Below are 27,769 nucleotides of genomic sequence, written 5' to 3'. Positions count from 1 at the left end.
TTTTCTTGGCCTTAGTTTTCTTCCTAGTCTTTGGCTTCTTGGAGGTGGGAATTTGGATTTTGGTCACGTCTAATGCTTTGAGGGCTTGGGCTAGGGCTTCTTTGGTGATTTTCGGTTGGTCAGATGGTTTGTCTTGTGAGGGAATCTTGACAAGAAACTTGGTTGACTTCTGGGAGTCCCCAAGTTTCCTCAAACTTTTCAGGGGCGGCTGGTATCTTCTTCCTCCTCAAGCTCTATAACTTTGCCCTTTTCGGCCTCTTTCCTTTTTAAGTCGTGCTTGGCCTTTGTGCGATCCTCGGCCGGCTCATCACTAGAATCTTGTTCTGCCCCGACCTCTGGCTCATCCTCCTCTTCACTTTCAACAGATGCCTCATCCCCAGCAGGCTCTGTTTCCTCAAATAATCCAAATTTAGGACCCGACCTTGGTCCTATATACTGATGTCCCCTTCCTTTGGTGCTAAGGAACACACCAAAGATCGACATCTTGATCTCATGCACATGATATGGCTCAGGAAGAGATTTCTTATCTTTAGCTTTCTTTGACCCCGGCCTTTGAACATCAGGGATCAGATCATCAAGAAGCATCTGTACAAATCTTGGGTACATAAGCCATGTCGCCCCACTCTTAATATTTCCTATCATGCATAGGAATATCCTTCGAGAGTAATTAAACTTCTCTCGAGTCGTTAACGCAAACATGATGCGGACCTAGTCAGTGCTCATGCTATCAAATCCTCCACGAATGTTCGCAAAGCAATGAGTGATAATATGAAAAAGAAACCTCCAGTATGGCGGGAGATGTTTCTTCTCAAGGCTCTTCCATTTTGTGTCATATCCCATCTGAGTGACAAAATCACCCAGCTTCTTTCTATCTCCCTTCTCATAAGTATAGTCGTGTTCGTCTGCAATTTTCAACACTCTTCTGATATCTACTTCAGTGATAGTCAATTTCCTTCTGGCAACTTTTGTAGTGAAGGACAATGAATCATCAGCTATTTCGACAAATGCCTAGAAATCCAAGACCCATTTAGAATAAATGGCTGGATTGGCTATGATAGCATAAGCAAGGGGTGATTGCCTGAGCCCCTTGACCATTGACATGAATACTTTGTCCTTTCTAGACTTTGGAAGCTCAAGAGCACAAAATTGATTATGTCCCTGAAATTAATACCACAAGATCATGAGAATCATCATTAGATAAAAACAAAACATGATAGGTTATATACATATGCTTTAAATATTTATTTATTACTTAATTTAATTAATTATTTACATTGTAGATTTAATAAATTAATAGGTTAATTTTAGTTTATTTATATGTTATTAAGTCCGGTTATGTCCAATGATCAAGTCCAAACCAATCCACAAGTTCAATAGTTCACAATAGTCTAAACAGTCCAGTAGCCTAAGTCCAAATTTCTGAAAATTTAGCTAAGTATAAGAATTTCGTATGAACCTTATTTCGCTTCGCTTGACCAGGCGAAGCGAAACGGAAAGCATTTCGCTTCGCATGACCAGGCGAAGCGAAACAGAAAGCATTTCGCTTCGCATGACCAGGCGAAGCGAAACCCCTTTTCATGCGAAAAGCATTCCTTAGCCCCAATTTTGATTCCTTATCCTTTCCTTGGAGTCGCCTAGACCCGAATTGGGTTTTTGGAACTTTTGGAATAAAATCCCTTTGACTTACTTGGTCAATCTGACCCTTGATCCTTTAAACAAACCTAGATCTACAAACTTTACAATATTAAACCTAAAACTAACAAGTTATGATGATCAATATGATATATAGGCCTAATAACGGATACATTGCATGATGAACACAAATTATGAAGATCTGTTCTTAGATCTAGCCGACGGTTCATAAGAACCGCCATCTCGATCCATGAGAACCCAGAAGCAAAGAGGAAAGGATGATTTATGTTGTTTATGAAGATATACCGAGGGTGTAGGATCTGGATTCAACGTCATAAATGCGATTATGAGGGTCAGATCTTGATGTTTTAGTGAGAAAGATTAGGGTTTTGAAAGATTGAGTAGAGAGAGAAAGGAGAGTGAAAGTGAAAAGAGTTAGGTGAATAGTGAAAGATATTTTAGGTTTCCCACATATATAGGTTCAGCCTATCTCGCGATAAGGTCAAAACATCGCAAGTATTCACCGAAAATACACTCTCAGTCCTTGGTCTTTAAAATTATTTGCATTTTCAAACCCTGAAAAACATTTTCCCATCGAATCCGAGCACTTGTTTACTTTTTATGATTTTCTATTGTCTGTCCGTTACTTATTAAACTTTGCACTAACAATCTCTTAGACAAAAACATAAAAACTCAATAAAAGAAGACAATAAAATAAAGTGAAAGATAAAAATAAAATAAAAATAAAAATGAGAATAAAGAATTAAAATAAAATTAAATTAAATTAAAAATAAAACTTAAAATATTAATCTGTACATGTACTTAATATTTTAGAAAATAAAAACAAAACAAAATAAACTAAAATAAAAGAAAATTTTAAAACATTTTGTAGTTAAATATAATATTTAATTAATCTACACAAATCTATTCTTTAGTTAATTTACAAAGAACAATCGTGACATGAAATCATATTGATTTGCAAAGCCCTAGATCGCGTTTCCATTTTGAAATTATTATGACACAAGTTCATCATTGACTGTAGATATCGTCTTTCTTTTTAACTTGACAAGTGTTTTGATGTCAACGTGATACATTTGAGATTCAATTAGGCACGATACTTATATGGTCCCCACTTAATCAGATATGTTACTGATTCCATCATATCTCGGGCTTACTTTGTGTTGACATATCACCTCAACCTGACTTAAACCTTTCTTAGTTGATCACAGTACTCTTATTAACATACATGACAATATGTACATTGTACACTTGATACTTGGTGCTTTTCACACTTGACTCAATCTAGAAAGATTAAAATAAAGCAGAAGTTCAGGCCATAACAATCAAGTCGGATAATACCATATTATCACGCAGAGAGAGTCCAAGGCTTGAACAAAAGAAAGAAAATAAAACAAAGCAGAAGACTCAGGGCCTTAACAATTAGATCTTGTATGACTACAAACGTAGAAAGTCCAAGGCTTGAGTCGAAAATAAATGAAGAAATAAGGCAGAAGTTAAAATTCCTAGGACTGACTCCTTATCTGACTCTTTTCTTTTGATTTTTTGACTCTTTTGCTTGACTCTTTTTTTGACTTAATGAAAATTTTAATTGACATTGACTTTCATAAGACTACTGTGATCAGGTAAAGAGAGGCTTGGGTATGACATGTATAGTTACATTTTTTCCTTCATGAATATGACTTCACGGAATCATGCAACCGCTTCTTAAACGTATAACCACTGGCAAAGACATTAATTTAAGTTTATATCATCCGACACTTACTTGTTTGTTAAGCCTACCTACACATCTATGAATGATCTTGTAGCCTTTTGTTCTACTCTTTTAACACGCTAGAATCATTACATACCAACGTACTATCACTTTCCAAAGGTCGGATCAAATTCTTAATTGAAAATTTTGAAATAACCGACTCCCTCTACGAAGGAGCTCCCTCTAAGCGGGACAACACTTTTAAAGTTTTCTTAAGATTTTCTTAAAAGTAATATAAAATCTTTTTGGTAAATCAAATGATTTGTTTTTACTTTTCTTAAGATAAATTGAAAATCTTTTTTTGTGAGTTAAAGTTAACTCATTTTCTCCCTCTAAAATTGTGACATATTTGAAAAATATTTACAGTTTTAAAACCTAAAAGACAAGATTTACTTAAAAGAAATCATACCCAATGACTCAACATGAAATAAAAATCAAGCATGACTAAAAGCTTTGGTAAAGAGATCTGCAAAATTATAATCAGTATGGACCCTTTTTATGTCGACAAGCTTACGATCATAACAATCACGAATGAAATATATTCGGATGTCAATGTGCTTAGTCTTTGAGTGCTGGACCGGGTTTTTGACAATAGCAACGGCCGCCTCATTATCACATTTGATCGTGGATCCATAGAAATTCAAACCGTAATCCAGCAGCTGATGCTGGATCCAAATCACTTGAGAGCAGCAGCTGGATGCAGCAATGTACTCAGCTTCTGCCGTGGAGGTGGACACGGTGACTTGTTTCTTGCACTGCCATGAGATCACTGATCTCCCAGGAATTGACATCCACCAGAGGTTGACTTTCTGTCCAAGTTGCATCCCCCATAATCACTGTCGGTGTAAGCATGAAGTTCCAAGGGAGATTCCTTTGGATACCAAAGACCCAAACATGGTCTACCCTTCAAGTATCTGAAAATACGCTAGACAACCGTCATGTGGGATTCTCTCGGGTCAGACTGATATCTGGCACACTGACAAACAGGAAACATGATGTCCGGTCTACTTACAGTGAGATACATCAGGGAACCAATCATTGACCTGTAGAGGTGTTGATCGACTAGTTTTCTTGATGGATCAGGAGCTAGAACGGGTCGCGTGGAGATTGGTGTCATGAAAGATGATGAGTCCTTGAAATCAAATTTCTGAACAATGTCTTAAACGTACCTTTCTTGGTGAATCAAAGTCCTGTCCTTCTTTTGCTCAACTTGTAAGCCCAGGAAGAAAGTCATCTCCCCTAAGGAACTCATCTCAAATCATTGTTGCATAACCTCAGAGAACTCCTTGCACAGATACTCATTCGTGGACCCAAAGATGATTTCATCGACATAAACTTGCACCAAAATCAAATCACCGTTGACCTTCTTGACAAAAAGAGTTTGATCGACGATTCCTCTCTTGTAACCATTCTTCACTAAATGATCAGCCAGTGTGGCATACCATGCACGAGGTGCTTGGTGAAGACCATAAAGTGCTTTGTCAAGGCGGTAAACATGATCAGGATGAGATGGATCTTCAAAGCCGGGAGGTTGACTGACATAAATTTCCTCTTTTACTTTCCCGTACAAGAAAGCAGTCTTCACGTCCATTTGATACACTTTGAAGTTCATGTACGAGGCGTATGCCAGAAAGATGCGAATTGCTTCTAGTCTGGCTACCGGTGCATAGACTTCATCGTAATCAAGACCTTCACGTTGCCAAAAATCTTGTACAACAAGTCGGGCTTTATTTCTAATGATCACCCCCTTGTCATCCTTTTTATTACGGAACACCCATTTCGTTCCGATCGGCCTTTTATTTTTTGGTTTCTTCACTAGCCTCCAAACATTTAGTTTCTTGAACTGTAACAGCTCTTCTTGCATTGCTTCTACCCAGGAATTATCTTTCAGTGCAACTTTGTAGTCCTTGGGTTCCACCTGTGAAATAAAACAAACAAAAAGACATCTGTTAATGTTACCGGAAGTACTGCGTGTTTGGATGCCAGCGGACGGATCTCCGATGATGTTCTCAGTCGGATGTCGACGATGAATTGGTGGCTGTGGAATCCGGTCGACATGCTCGACTGGTGTAGCCTCAAGCTGGATGGTCAGGCTCTCTATGGGATGGAAGACAGTGGTCGCAGGGACAGAAACACTTGGTTGAGGATTAGTTTCATCTTTATCTTGATTGACCAAGTGTTCTGGAGCAATGGGACCTTCCCATAGGTTGTCATAAAATGGGACAACAACGGCTGGAACAGAAGTTGTGTTAGTGTTATCAGAAGCATCATTTGAACTTGGTTCAACCTGGTCATTTGATGCATTCACCTCCATTGCAGATCCTTGATTGTCTTCTTCTGAGGGAGGTGTGGGGACAGATTCCACCACACTTGGTTCTGCAGGAAGTGGCTCTGGTTGATCGACTTGATCATTTTGATTGTTGTTGGCTGACATATATGAATCAGAATCTGAATCAGTCAGGTCTTCAACAACTGGCATTTCAGTGGTGTCAGCAGAGGGCGGCTCATCATTAACTGGGGCTTGTTGACTAGCCATTGGTTGTACATTAAGTATGGGTGCAGCAGCAGCTATATTAACATGTCCAAGATCTTTAAAAACAACATGCATCAGGATGGACTGATCATCAGCAGGTTGAACATGTGGAAAAACAATAGGGAAAACTATTGGTGCAGCTGGTGTCACGTACATTCCACGAAACTTCTTGAACAAGCCTTCATAATCAAACATCCAGTCCGGACCATTATGTGCATCAGTAGGGTTCAATTCTTGCCAGTCAATGTTGAAAGACTCCAAGATTACTCTAGTTTTCTTGTTGTAGACCCAATAAGCACATTTGTCAGCAGCATAACCAACAAAATAGCACTCATCCGCCTTTTCAGTTTGGAGGTCGTTCCAGCATTTGTTTGGAGTATGGTACAGGAACATCCAAACGTTCTGAAGAAATTTACCCTTGGCTTCGTTCCATAGAAGACTTCATACGGAGTCTTGTTCAGTCTTTTGTTCAAAAGCACACGATTCTGGGTAAAGCTAGCAGCGTTGATAGCTTCACCCTAGAAAATCAATGGTAGTTTGGAATATGAGAGCATTGTTCTAGCGGCCTCCACCAAAGTATGGTTTCTTCTTTCAGCCACCCCATTTTGTTCGGGAGTGTAAAGTGTGCTGAGTTGATGAATAATTCCTTTGTTGTGACAGAATTCATTCACCACCTTGTTGCAAAACTCTGTGCCGTTGTCACTTCTGATACACTTCACCTTCTTGTCAGTTTGATTCTCAACCAACATAATAAACCTTAGCAAAAACTGCGACGTCTCGTCCTTGTGCCCTAATAGAAATGTCCAACTGAAACGCGAAAAGTTATCAGTAATAACCAGACAGTAGGCTTTTCGACCTATTGCCATTGGTTGAATTGGACTGAAAAGATCCATGTGCAACAACTGAAGAGTGGAATTTACTGAATTTACAGTTTTGGGTATATATGGGAGTTTGTGCTGTTTGCATTTAGAGCAAGATAAACATTGTTCAGCACAGTGAAAAGATTTTACTGGTAAACCCCTCACATGTTCACCTTTAACCAAATTATTTAAGTTCTTAAAGTTGACATGACCCAAATGTCGATGCCATAAAGATGAATCGTTTTTCGAGGCCTTGGACATCAAGCAAGAAGCAGAACGCATGGAATAATTGCTTCTCATGTCCAGAATGTAGGCATCGTTGTGCCTCGGAGTACGCATCAAATTCATTCTTCAGGGACTTTAAATCCTGGTTTCAAAATGAGACACTCATTTTCTGTAAATAGGGTTGAAAATTTCTTATCACAGATTTGAGAGACGCTGAGCAGGTTGTTATTGAGTTGTTCCACCAGATTGACTTCATCGAATGTCAAAGTACCATTCGAGACCTTCCCTTGTTTTGTTATCTCTCCTCCAATGTCACCGGCAAAAGAAACGTGACCATCGTTGAATGGTTTGATGTCAAACAACAACGACTCGTCTCCTGTCATGTGTCGGGTGCAACCACTGTCTAAGTACCAAATATTGTTGACAGACCGTCCAGGCTGACCCTACACACACGAAGAACCAGTTAGTGGAGGGTTTCTCGAGACACTCATATCTCGGGAAAGTTAAACACAAAATCACCAAGTTTAATTTTATGATTTCTGAAGATATAATCCTTTGGTGAATCAGAATCTGAAGAGCAATCCCTCGAGGAACTTGAATTATGATTTCCTCGGTTTTGGAAAGGTTTCTGGATTGCCTTCGCTTAGGTTTGGACTTTACAACAAAGTCCTCGGTGTATTTCTTGTTGAAAACATTTGAAGGGCTTTTTGGCTTTTCAGCTTCCAAACCCTTCGCTAACCTTTTTCTTTCTCTTTGGGTTAGCCAAAATGGTTTCTTTGGTTTCTTACTTCTTTTGGACTTGAAATCCGGCTTACTGGGAGTGGAGTGAGTTTGGTTAGACATTTTCTTAGGATGACCCTTAGGAAATGTCTGACCAAACTTACTGTTTAAATCCTTTTGTTGTTTGTGCCAGTTTTTGCAATGTCTTGCAAGATGAGACGGATTTTCACAGACAAAGCAGCACTTTCTTTGGTTGCATTTATAGACATCTTGCTCACTGAGATATGTGAAATAAGGTGATGTAGTTGGGTTAACATGTTGGTGACCTCTGTCTGACTGATAATTGTAAGTTTTTGACTGATGAGTTGCAAAATAATTTGATTTCCTAGGTTTCTGTCGAGAGTAGTAATAAGTACTATCAAATTGATCATAATATTGAGAACTATTGTTATAATTTGTATTTTGAGAAGATGAAGTTTTCTTAGGTGGTATGTATTTACAGGAAGTGCTAGGTTTTTCATTTACAAAACTTGATTTCTCTTTTGATAAGTTCTCAACATTATAATTAGTTGACGAGCAACTCTGACTAGTCTGTTCATTAACCTTGACTTCAGTGGTTTCATCAAAAACAGTTTCGCATTCTGAATAAGATGAAGAACATTCATTTTCATTACAAACATTTGTACAATTGTCATCACTAGATGATTCACAAAATACATCCTTCGATCTAGACATTAAGTTTCCTAACATTGATTCTCACATTTTATTACAGACAGGATTGTTAATCATTTTCGTTAGACCCACACAAGATATAAAACGGGGTTCTAACTCTCCTTTTGGTTTACAACCCTGGTTAACCTTCCACAATCACCATTTAAATCACCTGCTACACAAGACACGTTGACATTAGACTTATCAGATGATGGAATTTGAGCTTTTGATGGAGAGGCAGCAGAAACAAATTTTACTGATTTTGGTAGTTTACCAATACCATAGGCCATCTCTTCATCAGGAGAAGTATTATAGCTAAAATGGGGTAGGCAAGTGTAATTACCATTCATTGGTGGAGGTACCGCCGAATAATCATATCCTAGCCCCGTTTTAACCTTAGTACTTCTCTGAGCTCCGATAAGATCATCAAATTGTTCAGATGATGCTTCAAATCTTTCAACTTGTTTTTCTTTTTCTTGTTTATCAAAAAGGTCAAGTTTTAACTTTTCAATCTCATCTTTTAATTTATTTATTATGTCCTTGTAATAGATGACATTGTGCTCTCCTTGAAAGATTTTAAGATTAAGTTTGCAACATCATCGTGATGTGTTTTAATCTTTTCAGCATATATCTTGTCAGCCTTCACATACTCAACATTTAGTTGACGAAGTTTTGCGTTTTCTTTCAAAACTTCGTCCTGAAGATATCTATAATAAGTAACTTTATTCACACAAGCTTGAGAGCAAAGATTTTGACAAACCATTATAAGAAAATTTTAAGGCTTTTACAAAAAATTAAAGGATTAAATTATAGAATTGATATTTTTTATTTTTAACTTTACGAAGGGATTATCGTGTTTCATATATCATATACGAAGCTATGATACTTTGTATTTTCAATTAGAAAATAATGAAGCTATATATAATTCAGATTCAACGAAGATAGCTACGAAAAAATGGAAACAAAATAAATTAGAAATGACATAAATAATCAACAAAATGAAAAACAACTTAGGCGAGTAGAGTAGGAGTAGAACCTGGATGGGGAGTGGGAAAGTTTAATTTTGTAAGTTAGAAAACACAGAGGTAACCACAAGAGCAACATGTAACGTTATATCATTTATCACATAACACATTATTAGTATCAGTTTCTCTCTATATAGAAATAGTTAGTTTTAAATTGAGGCCTTATGGCTTTTAGGGGGCTCAAGCCCTAGCTTGGCCCAACACTACTGTTGGGCCGTCCCTGGCTCCGATTCCACGGGTTTGGATCACACTACGGTTAGTACATGACCGGTTAGTACATGCAGGGCGGGCGTGGGCTGAGACTAGTCATTTTGTGTTGTCGGCTATAACATGTTGTATGTCGGATCAGGTTAACATGCATAGCCTTCTTTTCACTTTATTTAATTTGTTTTACAAATAATTAACAGTCCAACTATGTAAATGTCAAAAGGGTTTATAATGGTTTGTCATGTGAATTGCAGAAATGTTGGCCAAGTTTGCAAGAATGGGAGACAGATGCAAACATTAAGCCCTATCCTTACATCGATATTAATATGAAAGTTTAAAATAAGCTTCCAAAATTATGTTATGCAAATACTATTTTTTCAATTCTTCTTTCAAATGAAAAAAGATTGAAATATTATTCTGTCTTTTATTATTCCCGCTGAAGTGTGATAACACAACTAGAGGTGGCAAAATGTGTTGGTCGGGCAGTAAGGTTTTATCGAAATTATATGAAACAGGTCAACATGACAATGAGTAATCGGTCTTCCATTTTACCGACTAGCTCAATTGGATTACCATTGATTAAACCAGTCCAAACCGCAACAACTAACCATTACATGGCCCGGTATTCAGTCTCTTATGATTCTTAACTTTAGCATTGTGATTAAACCAACACATCCATCCAATACGATAACACCCAATAATACTAAGTACTAACACAGGCGATAAAATTCTTCTCAAGCATGCAAATAAAGATTATAATGTTCAAACCCGGTTCCAAAATAGAAGTAACATGCCAAGTATCAAACTCAAACTCCTAAATCCGTTACTTGTTAAGTGCATATATTTGTTCCAACCTCCACACAATTTCTTCCATTGAAGGCGTACACTCAATGCACCTTAATGCAAGTTCCATGCAACTAAAAGCGCCTTTTGGGGAGTAGTTGTCTTTAAGACGCGGATCCATCAACTTCTTGATGGTTCTTCTGTTTGATTTGCTCTTAGGGGCCCGCATATCCAAACTCTCCAAGCCCTCCATGACGTCATCAGGGTGTTTGGCTGTAATCGTTTCTAGCAGTACCAATCCGAAACTACATACATCTTCCATCGGTAAGTGACCTGTAAATTGAATAACAAAACCACAGATTATTAAATATGTGTATCAACTTGGCGTTTGTGTTGAAAATGTAAAAACACAAAGTCAAAAGCATTTTTCTTAAACTAAAATGTGTGTTTGGTCTATAACAACATACTGTTCGTTTGGCCATACTCTGCCTTTAAATAACCGAAGACTCCCTGTAGCTGTTTTCTACCATATCTTCGTTGGATTTCCACATACCCAAAACCACCAAATTTAGCATTAAAATCCTGGAACAAGAAAGAGTAATGGTAAGTGCTTAGCATTGATGACAGTGACAAAAAAACAAAAATAATAAGTGGTTTGATCTAGGGGTGGTTTTGTTTTTTAACCGAAACCCGAGCAGGATCGGTGCCCTAAATTACATGCGAATTTTATGTCAAATTCCAAAACTTCACTTGGGTCTATTTTGTCAATGAAGATCCAAAATACATACTGAATATTCAACATTAAAAAATTGACTTAAAATCATTTGTTAACACTTTTGTGGAACTTAATGTCAGCTACCCATTTTCACACCACATTAGTTAATGAACCTGTTTTATAAATTTTGCACATTAAGAAAATCCCATTTTGATACATATGTGATAACAACTTATAATCTCTTAAAAAAAGACTATCAAAACATGTCATATTATGTTATATCACAACACTTAGATACATCTTTTACTTTCATCCATTCCTTGGTAGACATAAACCTCTCAATTTAGGTTCCAACCCAGTTTGACTTTTCAAAAAGTTAGCCTCCACGTAATTTTTTTGAAAGATCAGGTGACAATAGACATTTACTACTTAAATATCCTGCCGGCTCAATATGGTTTTCTGTATGTAGCAGCGGCCCATTATGCTCTCCTGTAACCCGATTTACCCGGCCCTTTTAAACGAAACCCAAACCCTAAACTAACCTGAAGAAGACCCCCACCATTAATCAAAAAGAGTGTTTTCCTACCTCATCGAGCAATATATCATCGATCAGGAAGTTACAATGTACCCCTTTCGCCGCACACAAATACATCAATCCACGGGCAACTCCTATCATGATGTTAAGTCGTGTTTTCCATGAAAGTGGTTCCAAACAATCCTCTGCAAAACTATTCATCTCACATAGCTACATAATTTACTGCATAAAACAAAAAGAGGATGGTCTAGAGAGATCCTACCTCCATGAATAAAGCAAGAGAGTGATTTTCTCATGTGCTCGTAAACAAGCAAGTGTCCATGTTCGTGTTCATCCCCGATGCAATGTCCCAAAAGCCTGATAATATTAGGATGAGCCAACTGTCCTAAGAAGTTCACCTCTTCCTAGACTCACAAATTATTTTTATGTTACAAAATGCAGATATTTTCAATTTATTTCAAAAACCAACCAAACGATTTACAATGAAGTGGCAGGTAAGCGGGCAACAAGCTGTGCTGCAACCCCTTTTGGATAGCAAATCTGATCCTACTAAAAACAAAATTTTGGTTCTTATGGGCCGATAAATTGCTATGCGTGACTTTCTGAACTCTGTTCAAAAGGTCCACGGCATCCGGAGCGTAAAAAGTTAGTCACATGACAGGGCTTGGCTAGCCTAAGTTGGGTTGGTACCTGGGCACGAAAGTGTAAAAAGTTTTACCCTAATGTCGAAAAAAGAAACCACCTCTCAAAACGTTTCTGGTCGGTTGTACCGATTATCAGTCATGTTTCTTCATTAGAAAAGGGAACAAAAAATACCGGCGCGTGTAAAAAGATCTGATAATTTTGAAAGTTAGTCTGGTTACATTTTCATCCGAAAAGCCACTTATATAAAACCAGGTGCCACAACAAGAACTTTAAAGCATTACGCTTTTCAGTTATATGGCATGTGTAAAATGATGGTGATACTTACCAGCCATTCATTATGTAACCGAAAGAATTCCGAGGGGATCGATATTACAGCAACAGCAATTCCAGCACTTTCATCTTATGGAGCTAATGTGTTCTCCTAAACCCAACCTCGGTACACCTTCCAGGAACCCGCCTGATCCAAAAGCGAATCTTGACAAAACCCACTTGTCGCTTTTTTCAAATCGTTAAACACAAATTCCTTCACACTTGGTGCAGAGGGCACAGGATTACTGAATCTCTCTTGTAACGTCAGCACAGACTCGAGACGGGCCACAACCTCAGCGATGGCAGGTCGGTGTCTCGGACCTTCATCCGTGCATCTGTTGGCAATATCAAAAAGATCTTTCAAACAATTTGGGGAGATTTCGGTCCTCAAACCTGGATCGATTGCATCCTCTAAATCCGTCCCCACACAATCTTTCACCCACTCCAATAGACTTCTTTGCGGGTGATCCCCATCAACGCTTTCATCCACTGCAGGCTTCCTACAAAGCAATTCGAGCAACAGCACGCCAAACGAATAAACATCGGACCTCATTCTTAAGCCTCCAGAGTAGAGAGAATGGCCATCCAAATACCCAAACATTCCACGAGAATACAGGACGACAGATGGATCATGATCACGATCCGTGAAGCCTAATTTCGACAGCCCAACGTCTGCAACTTTGGGTACCCAACTATCAGTCAAGAAAATATTAGAACTCCTAATGTCGCCATGCACAACACCATCTCTATGCAGGTAGCGTATACCGCGAGCGACACCTAGGCATATTTCAAGCCGGCGAATGCAGGAAAGAGGGGTGCGGCGTGCATGAAGATGATCATGAAGTGTCCCATTAGAAATATATTCATGCACAAGAATGGTTTCTTTCTGCTTTACAGTTTCATTACAGTAAGCAATCAAGGATACAAGATTAGGGTGGCGCAACGTGTAAAGGGCCTGGCTTTCGACTTCGGGCCAAGAATCTTTTGCCCCTACCCTTGACTTGGGACTCATTCTTTTAATGGCAGCAGGGACATTGAAGACTTCACCCAAGTAAACATCCCCAAAACTTCCTCTCCCTATTAGTTTTGATTCATCAAAATTGTTTGTTGCTTTCTGTATGTCAGATAGTTTAACAACGTGACGCGGGGAGGGTTCAGTCTTCTTCTTCTTGAACATAAACATCATTGCAAGTGGAAATTGAAACATATTATTATATATGTGGATTTAGGTTATTTTCTTGCCTAAACCGGTTTTGGTTTAAACCGAACCGGTTGGAAGTCAAAATAGTTAAAACCGGTTAGAAACCGAACCGGGTTGAAGGTCTGGAAACTCGTAACTGATGAAACCGGTTAGGGTCGGTTTCAAACTGGTTTACCTTAAATTGGTTCAAAACTGGTCTAGATCTGTGAGTTCAAAAAAAAATAATAATGCAGACATTACAGATGTATATTTAATTGCGGTTATGTAATGGAAGCTGTATATTTAATGGCACTATGGCAACAACGGATATATTTAGTAAATGAAAGGCGTCTAATTTGGTTTCCAATGGCAACGGATATTATTTCATTTATGATAAATTTGATTTCCAAATTCCAACGTGTGCATTAAATGCATATATAAGATATAAATAGATATGTGAGCTATAAATGAAATTTGCAACTGACATATATATGTAAACCGGTTTCGAACTGGGTTTTTTCTAACCGGTTTCAAACAGTCGGGTTTAAACCGGATCTAAAAAAACTCTAAACCGGTCCTAACCTGGCGGTTTACGGTTATTCTAAACCGGTTTTTGTAAAATCCAGTTCAAACCGGTTTAGTTTTTGGGTCGGTTCGGTTAACCGATTTGTATGCCATCTCTATAGGGAAGGAGACAATACCAGGTCGAATCGTCACGCTGGATAACATTTAACTTAATTGATTATTTTATTATTAAATAAATGATTTAAGTGCAAATTGGCACCCCCTTTGCACCTGTGGTGACACTTTTGCACAAGGACCACCTGCTAGCTTATAACTGGCTTTATATCTAATAGTTGTGGGATTTTGTGTCGGTCTATTTTTTGCACTTCTTCACTTGTCCCAATTTCGAATCTAGTTTATCGTCTATGGTTTAGAGGTTTACCAGGGTAGAGTCAAGTCTTCAATCAAATTGCCATAGATAGGATTTCGTGACACATGTCTAGGGATTTATAACTAGGTAGCTCGTCTTTTTAATACGTGAATTTGAAACCCTATCTTTCGTTCTTTGTTTTCGTGTTAATTCAAGTTTTCTTTTAAACATGAAAAAGGTCTTCTACTCCTGGCATCGGGCAAAGTTGTTAAACATGAGAAAGTCTGTTTGGAGAATCAACACGTGTTTATCCCCTTTGTCTTTTTTTTCTATTGTCATTTTCCGTCTTAAGTGTGATAACGCAAAACATTCCATAAACCTTTGTACTAGAGGTGGCAAAATGTGTTGGTCGGGCGGTAAGGTTTTATCGAAATTTCTATTAAACAGGTCAACAAGACAAAATCCATTAAACCAACTAGCTCATATTGGGCTACCATTGATTAAGCCAGTCCAAACCGCTGGTCTGGTATTAGGTGTCTTACGATTATTCACTTCAGTGCCGTGATTATACCAAAATATCCATCCAATACCCAATAATACTAACAAACGCGATAAAATTGTTCTCAAATATGCAAATAAAGGTTATAATGTTCAAAACCCGGTTCCAAAATAAAAGTAGCATGCCAAGTATCAAACTCAAACTCCTAAATCTGTTACTTGTTAAGTGCATATATTTGTTCCAACCTCCACACAATTTCTTCCATTGAAGGTGTGCCGTCGGGTTGTATTGTAAAGCACCTCAATGCGAGTTCCATGCAACTGAAAGCGCCTTTTGGGGAGTAGTTGTCTTTAAGACGCGGATCCATCAATTTCTTGATGGTTCTTCTGTTTGATTTGCTCTTAGGGGCCCGCATATCCAAGCCCTCCATGACGTCATCAGGGTGTTTGGCTGTAATCGTTTCTAGCAGTACCAATCCGAAACCACATGTGTTTGAACTCGGCTTTTCTGTTGAAAATATAAAATCGCAAACTTTAGTCAAAAACTTTTATCTTAAACTAAAAAGTGTGTCTGGTTTATAACAACATACTGGTACTTGAGTCGTACTCTGCCTTTAAATAACCGAAGACTCCCTTTAGCTGTTTTCTACCATGTCTTGGTTGGATTTCCATCCACCCAAAACCCCCAAATTTAGCATTAAAATCCTGAAATAAAAAAAAGAGTAATGGTAAGTGCTTAGCTTTGATGAGAGTGGCATGTTAAGGAACCTTTCTTTTCAGTTAAATGATCGGTATTCCCTAAACGAAGACTTCTCATGTTAATGAACATGCTTTAGTCATTTTGCACAATAAAAATCCCCCCATTTGATATATCCTTTGATACATACGCATTTGACAACTTATAATTTCTTTAAAATTCTATGAAAACATGTCATATTATGTTACATCACAACACTAACTAGATACATCTTTTACTTTTATTCTATTCCTTGGTATGACATAAACCTCTAAATTTAGGTTCCAAAGCCATCTGACTTTTCAAAAAGTTAACTTCCACATGAAAATTTTTTGATAGATCATCAGGTGACAATAGACATTTAATGTTTAAATCTTGCCAGCCCAATATGGTTTTCTGCATGTAGCAGGGGCCCGCTCATTATGCTCTCCTGCAACTCGATTTACCCTGCCCGTTTAAACGAAACCCGAACCCGACTAGCTGAATAAAAATACAGGTCCCCATCATTAATCAAAAAGAAATTTTAGAGTGTTCCTACCTCATCGAGCAATATATCATCGATCTGGAAGTTACAATGTACCCCTTTCTCCATACGCAAATACGTCAATCCATGGGCAACTCCAATCATGATGTTAAGTCGTGTTTTCCATGAAAGTGGTTCCAAACAATCCTCTGCAAAATTATTCATCTCACATAGCTACTTTACTGCAGAAAAAAAAAAGGAAAAAAAAAAAGAGGATGGTCTAGAGAGAGCCACCTCCATGAATAAGGCGAGGGAGTGATTTTTCCAAGTGCTCGTAAACAAGCAAGTGTTCGTGTGCATCTCTGCTGCAGTGTCCCAAGAGTCTAATGATATTAGGATGAGCTAACTGTCCTATGAAGTTTGCCTCTTCCTGTGCTCACAAATTATTTTTATGTTATGAAAACACAGATAAAAAGAGAGAAATAAACACAAATGCCTAGTTCACTCATAAAATAGTCACACTACAGGGCTTGGCTAGCCTACGTTGGTTTGATACACGGGCATGAAAAGTAAAAAAATTGAAAGAAGAAACCATCTTTTAAACTTGTCTGGTTCGTTGTACCGATTGCTTCTTATGTTTCTTCCTTAAGGAAAGGGAACCTATCATACTCACACGTGTAAGAAAAACATAGATTACATCGGATAGTTTTGAAAGGTTACATATTCATCCAGAAAGCCCCTTATATAAAACCAGGTGAAGTTTAATATGGCGGGTGTAAATGTAAAATGATGGTGAGACTTACCAGCCATTCATTATGTACCGGTGTGGTTTCTGAGATGATCGATTTTACAGCAACAACAGCAACTTCTTCTGAAGTGGCTAATGTGTTATGCTCAACACAGCCTAGGTACACCTTCCAGAAACCTGCCTCACCCGAACGCGAACGCAAAAGGGAATCTTGACTAAACCCTCTTGTAGCTTTTCTTAAATCGTTAAACGTAAATTCCTTCACGCCTGGTGCACACTGCAAGGGATTGCTGAATCTCTCTTGCAACGTCAGTACAGACTCAAGCCTGGCGACAACCTCAGCGATGTCAGGTCGGAGTCTTGAAAGTTCATGCAAGCATCTCTCGGCAATTTCAGAAAGATCTTTCAAACACTCTGGAGAAATTTCGGTCCTCAATTCCGAATCGATTACATCCTCTAGATTCATCCCCGTGCATTTGATAGAATCTAGAGCCCATCTCACTAGAGTTCTGTGTCGTTCATGAGGATCAAGACTTTCATCGATTGCAGGCTTCCTACAAAGCAGTTCGAACATGAGCACGCCAAATGAAAAAACATCGGAGCTCATTAGTAAGCCTCCGGAAGAGAAAGAATAGCCATCCAAATACCCAAGCATTCCATGAGAAAACGGGACGCGAGTTAGATCAGGAACACAATCAAGTACCAAGCCTAATTTCGACAACCCAAAGTCTGCAACTTTGGGTACCCAACTATCAGTCAAGAAAATATTAGAGCTCCTAACGTCGCCATGCATAACACCAGCTCTGTGCAGGTGGCGTAAACCACGAGCGACACCTACGCATATTTTGAGTCGGTGAAGGGCGGAAAGAGGGGTGCGGTGTGCATGAAGATGATCCTTAGGCGTCCCATTCGAAATATATTCATACACAAGAATGGTTTCTTTCTCATAACTAGACTTACGACGCTTCGGCTTTACAGTTTCATTACAGTAGCCAATCAAGGAGACAAGATTAGGGTGGCGCAAAGTGAGAAGCCTTTGGCTTTCGACTTCCGGCCAAGAGTCCCTGCCCTTGACCTGGGATGCAATCTTTTAATGGCAGCAGGAACATTGAAGACTTCATCCAAGTAAACATCCCCATGGCATCCGCTCCCTATTAGTAATGAGTCGTCAAAGTTTCTGGTTACTTTCTGTATGTAAGAGAGTTTAAGAAAGTGACGAAGACTGAATGGTTGTGGAGAGGGTTCAGACTTCTTTTTCTTTAACATAACATAATTGCTTGCAAGTGGAAATTGAAACAGATTATTATCATATTATGTGGATTACGGTTATTAACTTACTTGGCTGATCTCAAATCACGTCGTAGGGAAGGAGACGATAAAGAAAGTCCCAATCCCGCGTTTTTTTTCCTCTGCATTAACTAAATTGATGAATATATGTTTATAGAAAACAACATCAAATAATACAGGAAACCAATTTGCTTTTATTATTAGGTTTATTTCTAAAGATGTATGTTGCTATTTTTTATTCGTATTTACTAATTTTTTTATGAGACGTTATAAGTATTGGCTGATTTATATTTTGTTTTTATTATTAGATTTTTTCTTTGGTGTTATAAGTATTTGTTGATATTATTTTGTTCTTGATTTTAATTATTTTGTTGTAATTTTTAGGCTTTTTTCTATGTTATTATGAATCATTATTTATGTAAATTGGTATTGTAGTTGATATTGTTTCTTATATTCTCATTTTTTATAAATTGATATTATTTCCTACTTTCTCATGTTAAGATTAAAATGTACATGAATTTTTCCCTATGTTTATGATTAAATAATTATATACGGTTTAACTAAATTGATTATATTTTGTAATATATATATCTACCTATTATAATAAAGAAAAATAAATATGGACATTTGTCATGTTTTGATTAATTCTCACAATTTTTTTCCCTCGAAAACTAATATACCCTAATATAGGTAATAAATCAATAATTATTCACTTTCCTTTTACAATACATTTATATAATATCTATATCTATCTATTCTAATAATGTAAAATAATTGTGGACACTTGTCATGTTTTGGTTAATTCTCATCATTCTTTTCCCTCCAAAACTAACTTAATTAATCCTAATATATGTAATATATCAATAATTATTCACTTTCCTTTTATACTCTACTTATATTTATATTTTTATAAAAATAAATATTGAAATATTCTTTTACTATGTATTCCAAAATACTTGGTGAATCTAAAAATCAACAATAAACCATGTTTGTCAAAGATTGAAAAATCATATAATTTTAAATGTTATCATTAATATATTGTACTATGTATATTGTGGGAGATTGTAAAGAAAAATAAAACTCGAATATGCTTTCTTTTTATAAAGTTATTTTTTAATCATTAAATTATAAATATATGCTTAAAGGTCGATCCATTTTTTTTAAATCAATCAATTTATCTATTATTAGTATTTTTATTATTATTATTATTATTATTATTATTATTATTAATTGTCATATAAATTTATAAATTATAAATCTATACTTTAAATCTACTCATTTATTTTTCAGTTAATTTAGTAAACTATATATATGTTAAAACGTAAAAATAGTATATACCAATCACTTTCAGACATAACAAGGTTTATCATATTTTATTTCTTAGTATTTTTATCTAGGATTGTTCCGGGTTTTTTGTGGAACTTAAATTTGATTTTTATGGGTCAAAGGTTGGTAAATAGATTGTTTGGTACAAGTTAACTACATTTAGGATAAAAATTTATTACAGGTAAAAAAATGAGAAATATGAGTATTTTTAAAAGTTTGAGAATGCAAAAAAAACCGTTACACCGAGTTCTTTTGAGTTCTTAAAACTTAAAGGGGTTCTCATTTGAAATCTCCCCTATGCATATATATATAGGGTAAGGTTAAAATGAAAACCCACTTGAGTTGTGAAAACCCGCGAAAACCCTATGTAACATCGTTTTTTTTTGTTACATGTAATATATGTTGTAACATTTAATACAAAACATCGAAACATAAAAAAAATGTTTTGCTATTTTTTAACATTTTTTTACTAATTTTTATATATGTTTTCAGGAGAGAGAAAAAGTTATATTTATATTTCATTTTTTATTTACTTTAATTGTGAACCACAGGATTTAAACATTAATTAAAAACATGTGATTGAGAATGAGTTTCTAAAGTTTTCACAACTCAAGTGGGTTTTCATTTTATACTTAGCCTACATATATATATACGACCACTTGTACTTATTTTGAATTTGTACTTATTTTGAATTTGTTTGAAGTGTTGTAACACAACTAGAAGTGATTGTGACACAAAATAAATTGGTTTGAGTTAATGGAATGAAGTGGATCATTCTTTCAATCAATGTAAATCCTAATCTACCTATTCTAATAAAGTAAAATAAATGTGGACATTTATCATGTATTGGTTAATTCTCGCATTTTTTCCCTCTAAAACTAATTTACCTTAATATATGTAACAAATCAATAATTATTCACTTTCCATTTACACTATATTTATATAATATATATATATTTCTATAAATATAAATATTAACATACTATTTTACTACATATTTCAAAATACTTGGGTGAATTTCAAAAATCAACAACAAATCATGTTTCTCAAACGAAAATTATTATTGGATTTTTTATGGAACTTAAATTTAATATTATGGGTCAATAAGTTAGTAAATAGATTATTTGGTACAAATTAACTACATTTATGTCAAAATTTGTTATGGGTCAAAAATGAAAATTTTGAGTATTTTTTAAAGTTTGAGAACGCAAAATAGATTTATCGTCAAATTTGTTATGGGTTCAAAGTGTTGACTTTGAAATGTCAAAAGTATGAAAGTTGGAATTTTAAACATGATTCGGGTTTAAAAATGTCAGTTTAAACATGAAAATTTTCTTACATTTTTTAAAGTTGGAATTTAAAAATTATTTTTAAAATAATCAAAATGTTAGAGATTTGGCAAACTGACTATTTTTCCCTCAACTATTAAAATGTAAGAAAAGACTGCGGACATTTTCGACATACCACCCCCATACCTATTAATGGTTCTAACTTTTATCAATTTTGAAATATTTATGTTAACATTAATTTTTCTTTCAATGGTGATCAGAACGTTGTATGGGAAGCATGTTATGGAAAACTATGCTCAAATGAAACAAAATATTCACAAAATTGGATGGGTTAACATGTTATTTTTATGTTGTCATTATGACAAAGTCGATAAGCCCTCTGAAACTTATCAAAATCTTTTACATGGTGCAGCTCAGAAAAACATAGCTCTTGAAGAACATCCATTGTTACAATTTAATGTTCTATTTTCCTTTAATTAGTGGTAAATTGATAAATATATCAATAAAGGTAACGCTCCTTTTGTATTTAGACTGAATGGTTAGAACTACTATCGTATGAGAAGCTTTATTTCCAAAATTGGTTCATAACCTAAAGTCTTTCAATTATACATATATGGCACCGAGAATGAATTTTTCAATAGAAAGAAATATTCTTAGGTACGTTTTTGCACGAGCATTTTTTTATTAAGTTCATTTAAAAAAATAATTTTGTGATATAAATAAAATCAATTTATGTACACATTGTATAGATACAAGTATAGATGTAATATATTTTTTTTCATATACGCTATATAATTATTTGTTTTACTTATAATTTTATAATTTGAATTATCCTGTGTGTGACACGGGCTCTAAAACTAGTAATAATTATATTCGTGAATGAAAAACAATAATGTATCCCACACTCCCATTTAATCTTCGTTGAACATAAATCCCCAATAACAAACCCTTCAAAAATCTTTATTTTACATGACTAAGAAAACTCAAATACAATAACACCATACATACTCTCAATCAAACCCTACTAATCCTACACCCAAAATGTGTATGTTTTCCTTATTAAATTACCATTTTACCCTTCGCGATTCTAGCTGCAATATAACATTAATGCCATGCCGATTATTCAACCTCCTAGCCTTGCATTTAGCCATTGGCAAACCTCTTCCATTTCTTTCGGGACCGTGTAATGCCCAAGCCTAAATATCATAACAAAACATGATAAAAACCAATTAACAAGTCGTTATTTTCACGGTTGTAAGAAGGGCAAAAGAGTCTTTTTATTCAATATCCTTGGTATGCTTTGAATGTAACATATCTGAATCCAGCAGAGCTCAAGATCTGAGAAGACCTCTCTCCGAATGTGTACGGGACAACTTCATCACCTGTAAACCGCCTCGTTGAATGATCTAATAATATTCTAATGTTTATAATATGTATAAAAACTATCGGTTATAAAAAATTATTGATATAAACATTTTGAATGTTTCTTCCTTGTGAATGCGTTTTTTTGACCCGTTTGACCTATACAGCCCGTTAGAGGTCAAACACAACTCAAATTGACCCGTTCATCCATAAAAGTGTCGAAATTGCCACAATTTGGAAATACATACCGACTCCATGACATAGCAAGATAGGCAACGAGGCAGCACGTCTGATAGCATCATGCGATCCTTCTATATGGTTTCTTAAATTCCTGCAAAACATCCATTAAATACTTAATATTCAACCTCATTTAGCTAAATAAATAGATGCAGTTTAATGTAATATTTGATAGTAAAATATTGAAAATACCCTTTAAACAATGACAAAAGGCAGTTGCAAAAATGGTTTAGTACACCAAAATCTAACTTACTTTCACCCTTTTATCATTACATGCAAGTAACCTTAGATTGATGACATGGCACCAGTTTTTTGCTAATGTGGCACGCGCCACGCCATGTTATGGGTTAGTTACATACAATGATAAATGTTGAAAGTATGATACACACACAATGGGCAAAGTGAGAATTTTGGATTGGTAATTTGACAAATAAAGGAAGGGTATTTTAGTAAATTACTGTCCACCCGGAAGCCAGCCACTTAATCCAACAGCTGCCTTTAAGTTAACCGGGTACGGGCTACCATTTCCATATCTTCCCCGAACAAAACAAGTTGCAGAATAAAGTGCACACGCAGCACCCATACTGAATCCACCAATACCGAGTTTAACTGTAAAAAAAATCATAATATTGTAATTACAATGAAGTTAAGCTAATTCAGCAAACACATTGATTTCATTATAACCTAATCTATGAAACAGTCAAACACCATGCCAAAGAAAAGTTAACGTTTTCGACATGTCATCTTATCCTCATTTCATAAACTATGTCAGAAAAAAAAAGTCAACATAGTCAACGTTTTAGCCATGTCATCTGCCACATCATCATTTTACATGGTAAACTATAGAGATTACATTTTCATGCATAATCCCTTTTAAAATATGTAAAAAAAAACAAACAAACAAAAGGGTGTTCAATATATAAAAAAATATATATATCGAGACGAAAATGTAGAAGCTTTACTGTCTGAGGGCTCTGTAGATAACAAGTTTGCTATGTGTGAAGCCGAGGTATCTAAACCTTCAATATCTTTTGGACCATCATCAGAGAGCTTTCCTTCATCAAACCCTGTTATGGACCAAAATATAACCATATATCATATTATAAACAAATGAAATGTTAAAAGAATCTAAAAAAAAGGTTATTTAATTTGTGTTTCATATTTTATATCTTACAAGCAGTGCATGAATATCCACCAAGCACCGTCACCGGACGAGTAGGGGCAGTTGGGCATATCCATTAAATCTACAACGCGTAAAGTTTATATAACAGAAAACATAAACTTTGTGCTAATAAGAAACATTTAAAAGGAAAAACAAAAGCGTTATTTTAGACGTATATGATTACGTTTGGGAGTGGAAGGTTGTCCAAGAGTTGAGACCAACTGCAACAAGAAGCACAAAATGAAATGAGAAATTATAATCATTAAGCGGGACATTGTGTATGTGTTAATAATCATGAAGCGGGTCAGGTGGATGAGGTAACGGAACAAAATATGTCATTTTAGGTGCGGGTAAAGTTTACCCAAGCCGGCTATTTTCCAAAAAGATAACCTTTTCATTATTAATGTTTGATGCGTCGTTGTCATGTATGATTACAAAAATTATATCAGACAAGAAAGAACTCTGTGTGACTTTAGACACATTTGACGCGCCTTCTTTAAATTAAGATATAACATATCGACTCAATGACAAGTACAACAACAAAAATAATTAGTAAAAATCCTACCAATAGCAAACCTAATCGTAACGGGTCAAAATTTTCCATTTTAATGCTAATCGTAATATTCCAAAAATGGGTTTCAAGAATATGATTAAAAATATGACGCAGTTAATTCAAAATAATTCTAAATAAAATGATCATAAAGGTTTTGTGCATTAAAAGCGCACTTTGGTCAACTTTCTACCCGTTTGGCATGTTTCTTTCAAGCTACATTATTAAATGTTGACGCCTTAGAAATATCCTGAATCGACCGATATTTTTATAAGGAAACGACTCAAAAATCGACACCTTTAGTACTGCTAATCCTAATGTTTTCAAAACAATCTTTTCTAATTCACCTAAACTCAAGAACTCTGTAATATAGGCATAGTGACCCTTGTCCCTAATTAAGCATATATTATCCTTTTCGTTCTTTACATAATTAACATTATTTGTTCTTTTTTGTGTAACAGAATAAGATTAGAAAACACAAACGTACAAGAAGGACAAATAATTATATACTTTTTTTTAAAGGAAAATTGGTTTTTATTGGTCCCAACTATTTCATTTTTGTCGGTGCTGGTCCCAACTTTCATTTTGGCTGGCAACGGTCCCAACTTTAATATTCGTTTCTTCCACCAGTCCGCGACTGACAGAGCACTAACTCCGTTATGTTTTTGCTTACGTGTCAATCTGAGTTGTCAAAAAACATCTTACGTGGCAGCCACCGTGGATTATTGTATATAATAATACAGGTTCATCCATAATTCTGCAAACCCTAGAAATCCAATTGATTAATCCAATCCATGTTTGTTAAAATTAAGTTAGGGTTTTTGATTAGTGGATTAAAATGATTCAAAACCATGTTTTAATTACCTCGAATGATGCCGGGAAAGGGGTGAACGTAGTTGGCTGAAGCTCCGAGCTTGGAGGAAGGATTACGGGGTTAAAGAGAATATATCAGTGAGATTTGAGAGGATGAGCAAGTTTAGCTTGGTGTGTGGGTCCTATTTATACTAATAATTGCGATGAAATTCATTAATCAGTGTTAATTGCTTATGGTCGATTTTCCGGTGAAGGTTACGGGAATTAGTTCGACGGTTAAGGCGTTAAAATATAATTAGAATGTTAATTATTGTTGTTTATTGCCGTCTAACTACGTTATTCTAAATTAACGGGTCAAGAACGGCTGAAATGGGGGTGTTTTTCGGTGGTCGGAGCCTCACGCCGTTGCCGGCGGCGGCTCGCCGGGAATACGGGCTACAGGGAGGGTTAGGCTATTTTCTATTAATTTAATATATTTCAAATTTATAATTTCAGTTTAGACCATAAAGTTTAAGGTTATATTAAGTATAAATCAATTATCCACGGTGGCTGCCACGTAAGATGTTTTTTGACAACTCAGATTGACACGTAAGCAAAAACATAACGGAGTTAGTGCTCCTCCAGTCGCGGACTGGTGGAAGAAACGAATATTAAAGGGGGGACCGTTGCCAGCCAAAATGAAAGTTGGGACCAGCGCCGACAAAAATGAAATAGTTGGGACCAATAAAAACCAATTTTCCTTTTTTAAATGATTTGACATCACCAAATATTCTATAACTCGGTTATGAAAGGAACATGTAAATCAGAATACGGATCTAAAAAATTCTTGTTCTTGATCATTTAAGCGGGCACGCAAATTCCTTGCAAACTACCGAAAATAAATTTTATAAAACGATCATTAAAAGTAACAAAAAACATAATATTCTAAGAAGGAAACTGAAAGGAGTGTGTGCATAGATGCTTTAGTTTGTTTATTGAAATCAGTCCCCAAAAATGACTATAACCAACATAATCATGAATAGCCTAGTTTATGATTTTGAATTATCTAAAATGTCTAACACAGACAGGAAGAATATATAGATCCCTTTACCATGTTCCCTGATATAAGTAATAATTTGATTTGTACATGTCAGCAATAATTTGTTTTGTCTTGCTTATGAAAAGCACAGTCTACATAACAGGTGTAAAATATAACCCATAAATAAATTATAACTTTTTCACAAGCTTTTTTATTTATGGTTTTATATATTTAATATTTTTAAATACTTATACTAACTACAAAAAGCAGGTAAATATTGAAACGGGCCAGAGCTGGTTGAATTGATCTGCAAAAACTTTTCCCTTTGTTTTATAATAACTACCGCGTTAACTGTGGTTACAAAAGATATTCATAAATTAAAATATTAGAAGGTTGTATCCATTAAAAAGATTAGGTAACAATCAACCCATTTGGCCCGTTAACCTTTTAGCTAAATATATTATCATTCTGAAGTAAATGGGCCAAAACCCATTAGTCATTTAATGTACCTGGAGCCATTATCACCAAGTCCATGCAACCAAACTACCGTCGCTTGATGCTTCCCTTTCGGCCTCACCACGTATGTCCTACCAAACTCCACTGTTCTCCTAGCGGTTCTGCTACCTGAAATTATCAATAATAATTTAGAACTTCTTATTAATTTGTTGTACGTTGTTGTAACGAGCAACGACTTCAGAATGCTTATTCAAAAGGGCTATTAATGTTCGAAAACACAGTTAAAAGATAAACATTTTAAATAAGAATAATGAATGAGATAAAAGAGTTTGAACTAACCAGAACCACTGGAAGCATTTGTGTAACTCATGTTTAAAGAAAATGTAATATTAATGAAATATCACCACTTTCACTTTGTACCAATGAGAAGTTGTTTCTGCAATTTATAGGCAGACTGAGTACTCACAAAAGGAATATAATTGCATGTGAAGATTCAACTGTGAACCAGCAACACATAGTGCCAGAAATCCAATAAGAATTAAGGGCATCTATATATATATAAATATATATATATATACATATATAGATATTATGAGAGAGAGAGAGAATCAAATGAGAAACACACAGAGAGCACAAAATGAAAACTAAGGGTTCTAATGAAACGGAATTCTAGAATATATGCTTTTGGTAGTGCAGTTGACATTAAAAAAAAAAAGAAATTAAGAATATTAATGAAAATGACAAACCAATTGACATAATGTTTAACACTCTTTTCTCTTGTTCAATCATTTATTTATGGATTTCATGATGATGATTTATGGGTACCCATTATCTTAAAAATGTGAACTTGAACTTTCTGGCCCATCATCATTGCCATTTGTGACAATCTCTAGATAGCATCAACAATCAAGTACCTGCAGAATGTATGCATAGTTGCATACAAATGTGAATTTTAACTTTCTAATCTTTAAGATTGTTTATGCTTTTTTTTCTTTTTAATAACTAGAATCAGATAAATAAATCGTAACAAAACGCAATGCTAACTCTAAATCTCATCATAACAATCAGCTTATTGAAAACATTTTAATTTCACTTAAGT

General features: G+C 35.5%; 2 protein-coding genes and 1 pseudogene across 3 annotated transcripts; all 3 read right to left on the bottom strand.

Annotated features, from left to right (window-relative positions):
* Positions 1-10,507: 10,507 nt before the first annotated feature.
* LOC143545895 (putative serine/threonine-protein kinase PIX13) lies at positions 10,508-11,085 on the bottom strand. Its single transcript, XM_077037683.1, has 2 exons — positions 10,935-11,085; positions 10,508-10,800 (listed from the first exon to the last, which is right to left on the bottom strand). The coding sequence occupies exons 1-2, from the start codon at positions 11,083-11,085 to the stop codon at positions 10,508-10,510; spliced, it is 444 nt and encodes a 147-aa protein (XP_076893798.1).
* Positions 11,086-17,183: 6,098 nt separating this feature from the next.
* Positions 17,184-17,963, bottom strand: LOC143545894 (receptor-like protein kinase ANXUR2). Its single transcript, XM_077037682.1, has one exon. The coding sequence runs from the start codon at positions 17,961-17,963 to the stop codon at positions 17,184-17,186; it is 780 nt and encodes a 259-aa protein (XP_076893797.1).
* A 4,151-nt stretch (positions 17,964-22,114) lies between these two features.
* Positions 22,115-27,229, bottom strand: LOC143545917 (uncharacterized; annotated as a pseudogene). Its single transcript, XR_013137527.1, has 9 exons — positions 27,010-27,229; positions 26,724-26,838; positions 24,018-24,054; positions 23,846-23,915; positions 23,634-23,738; positions 23,130-23,280; positions 22,683-22,765; positions 22,362-22,454; positions 22,115-22,269 (listed from the first exon to the last, which is right to left on the bottom strand). The product of XR_013137527.1 is annotated as an uncharacterized LOC143545917 (transcript).
* Positions 27,230-27,769: the final 540 nt, after the last annotated feature.

This window comes from Bidens hawaiensis, unplaced genomic scaffold (assembly GCF_021521415.1).
Source record: "Bidens hawaiensis isolate Kalapana, Puna unplaced genomic scaffold, B.hawaiensis_p1.1 tig00014098_1, whole genome shotgun sequence".
NCBI lineage: Eukaryota > Viridiplantae > Streptophyta > Magnoliopsida > Asterales > Asteraceae > Bidens > Bidens hawaiensis.
This window is presented reverse-complemented; position numbering and strand designations above follow the sequence as displayed.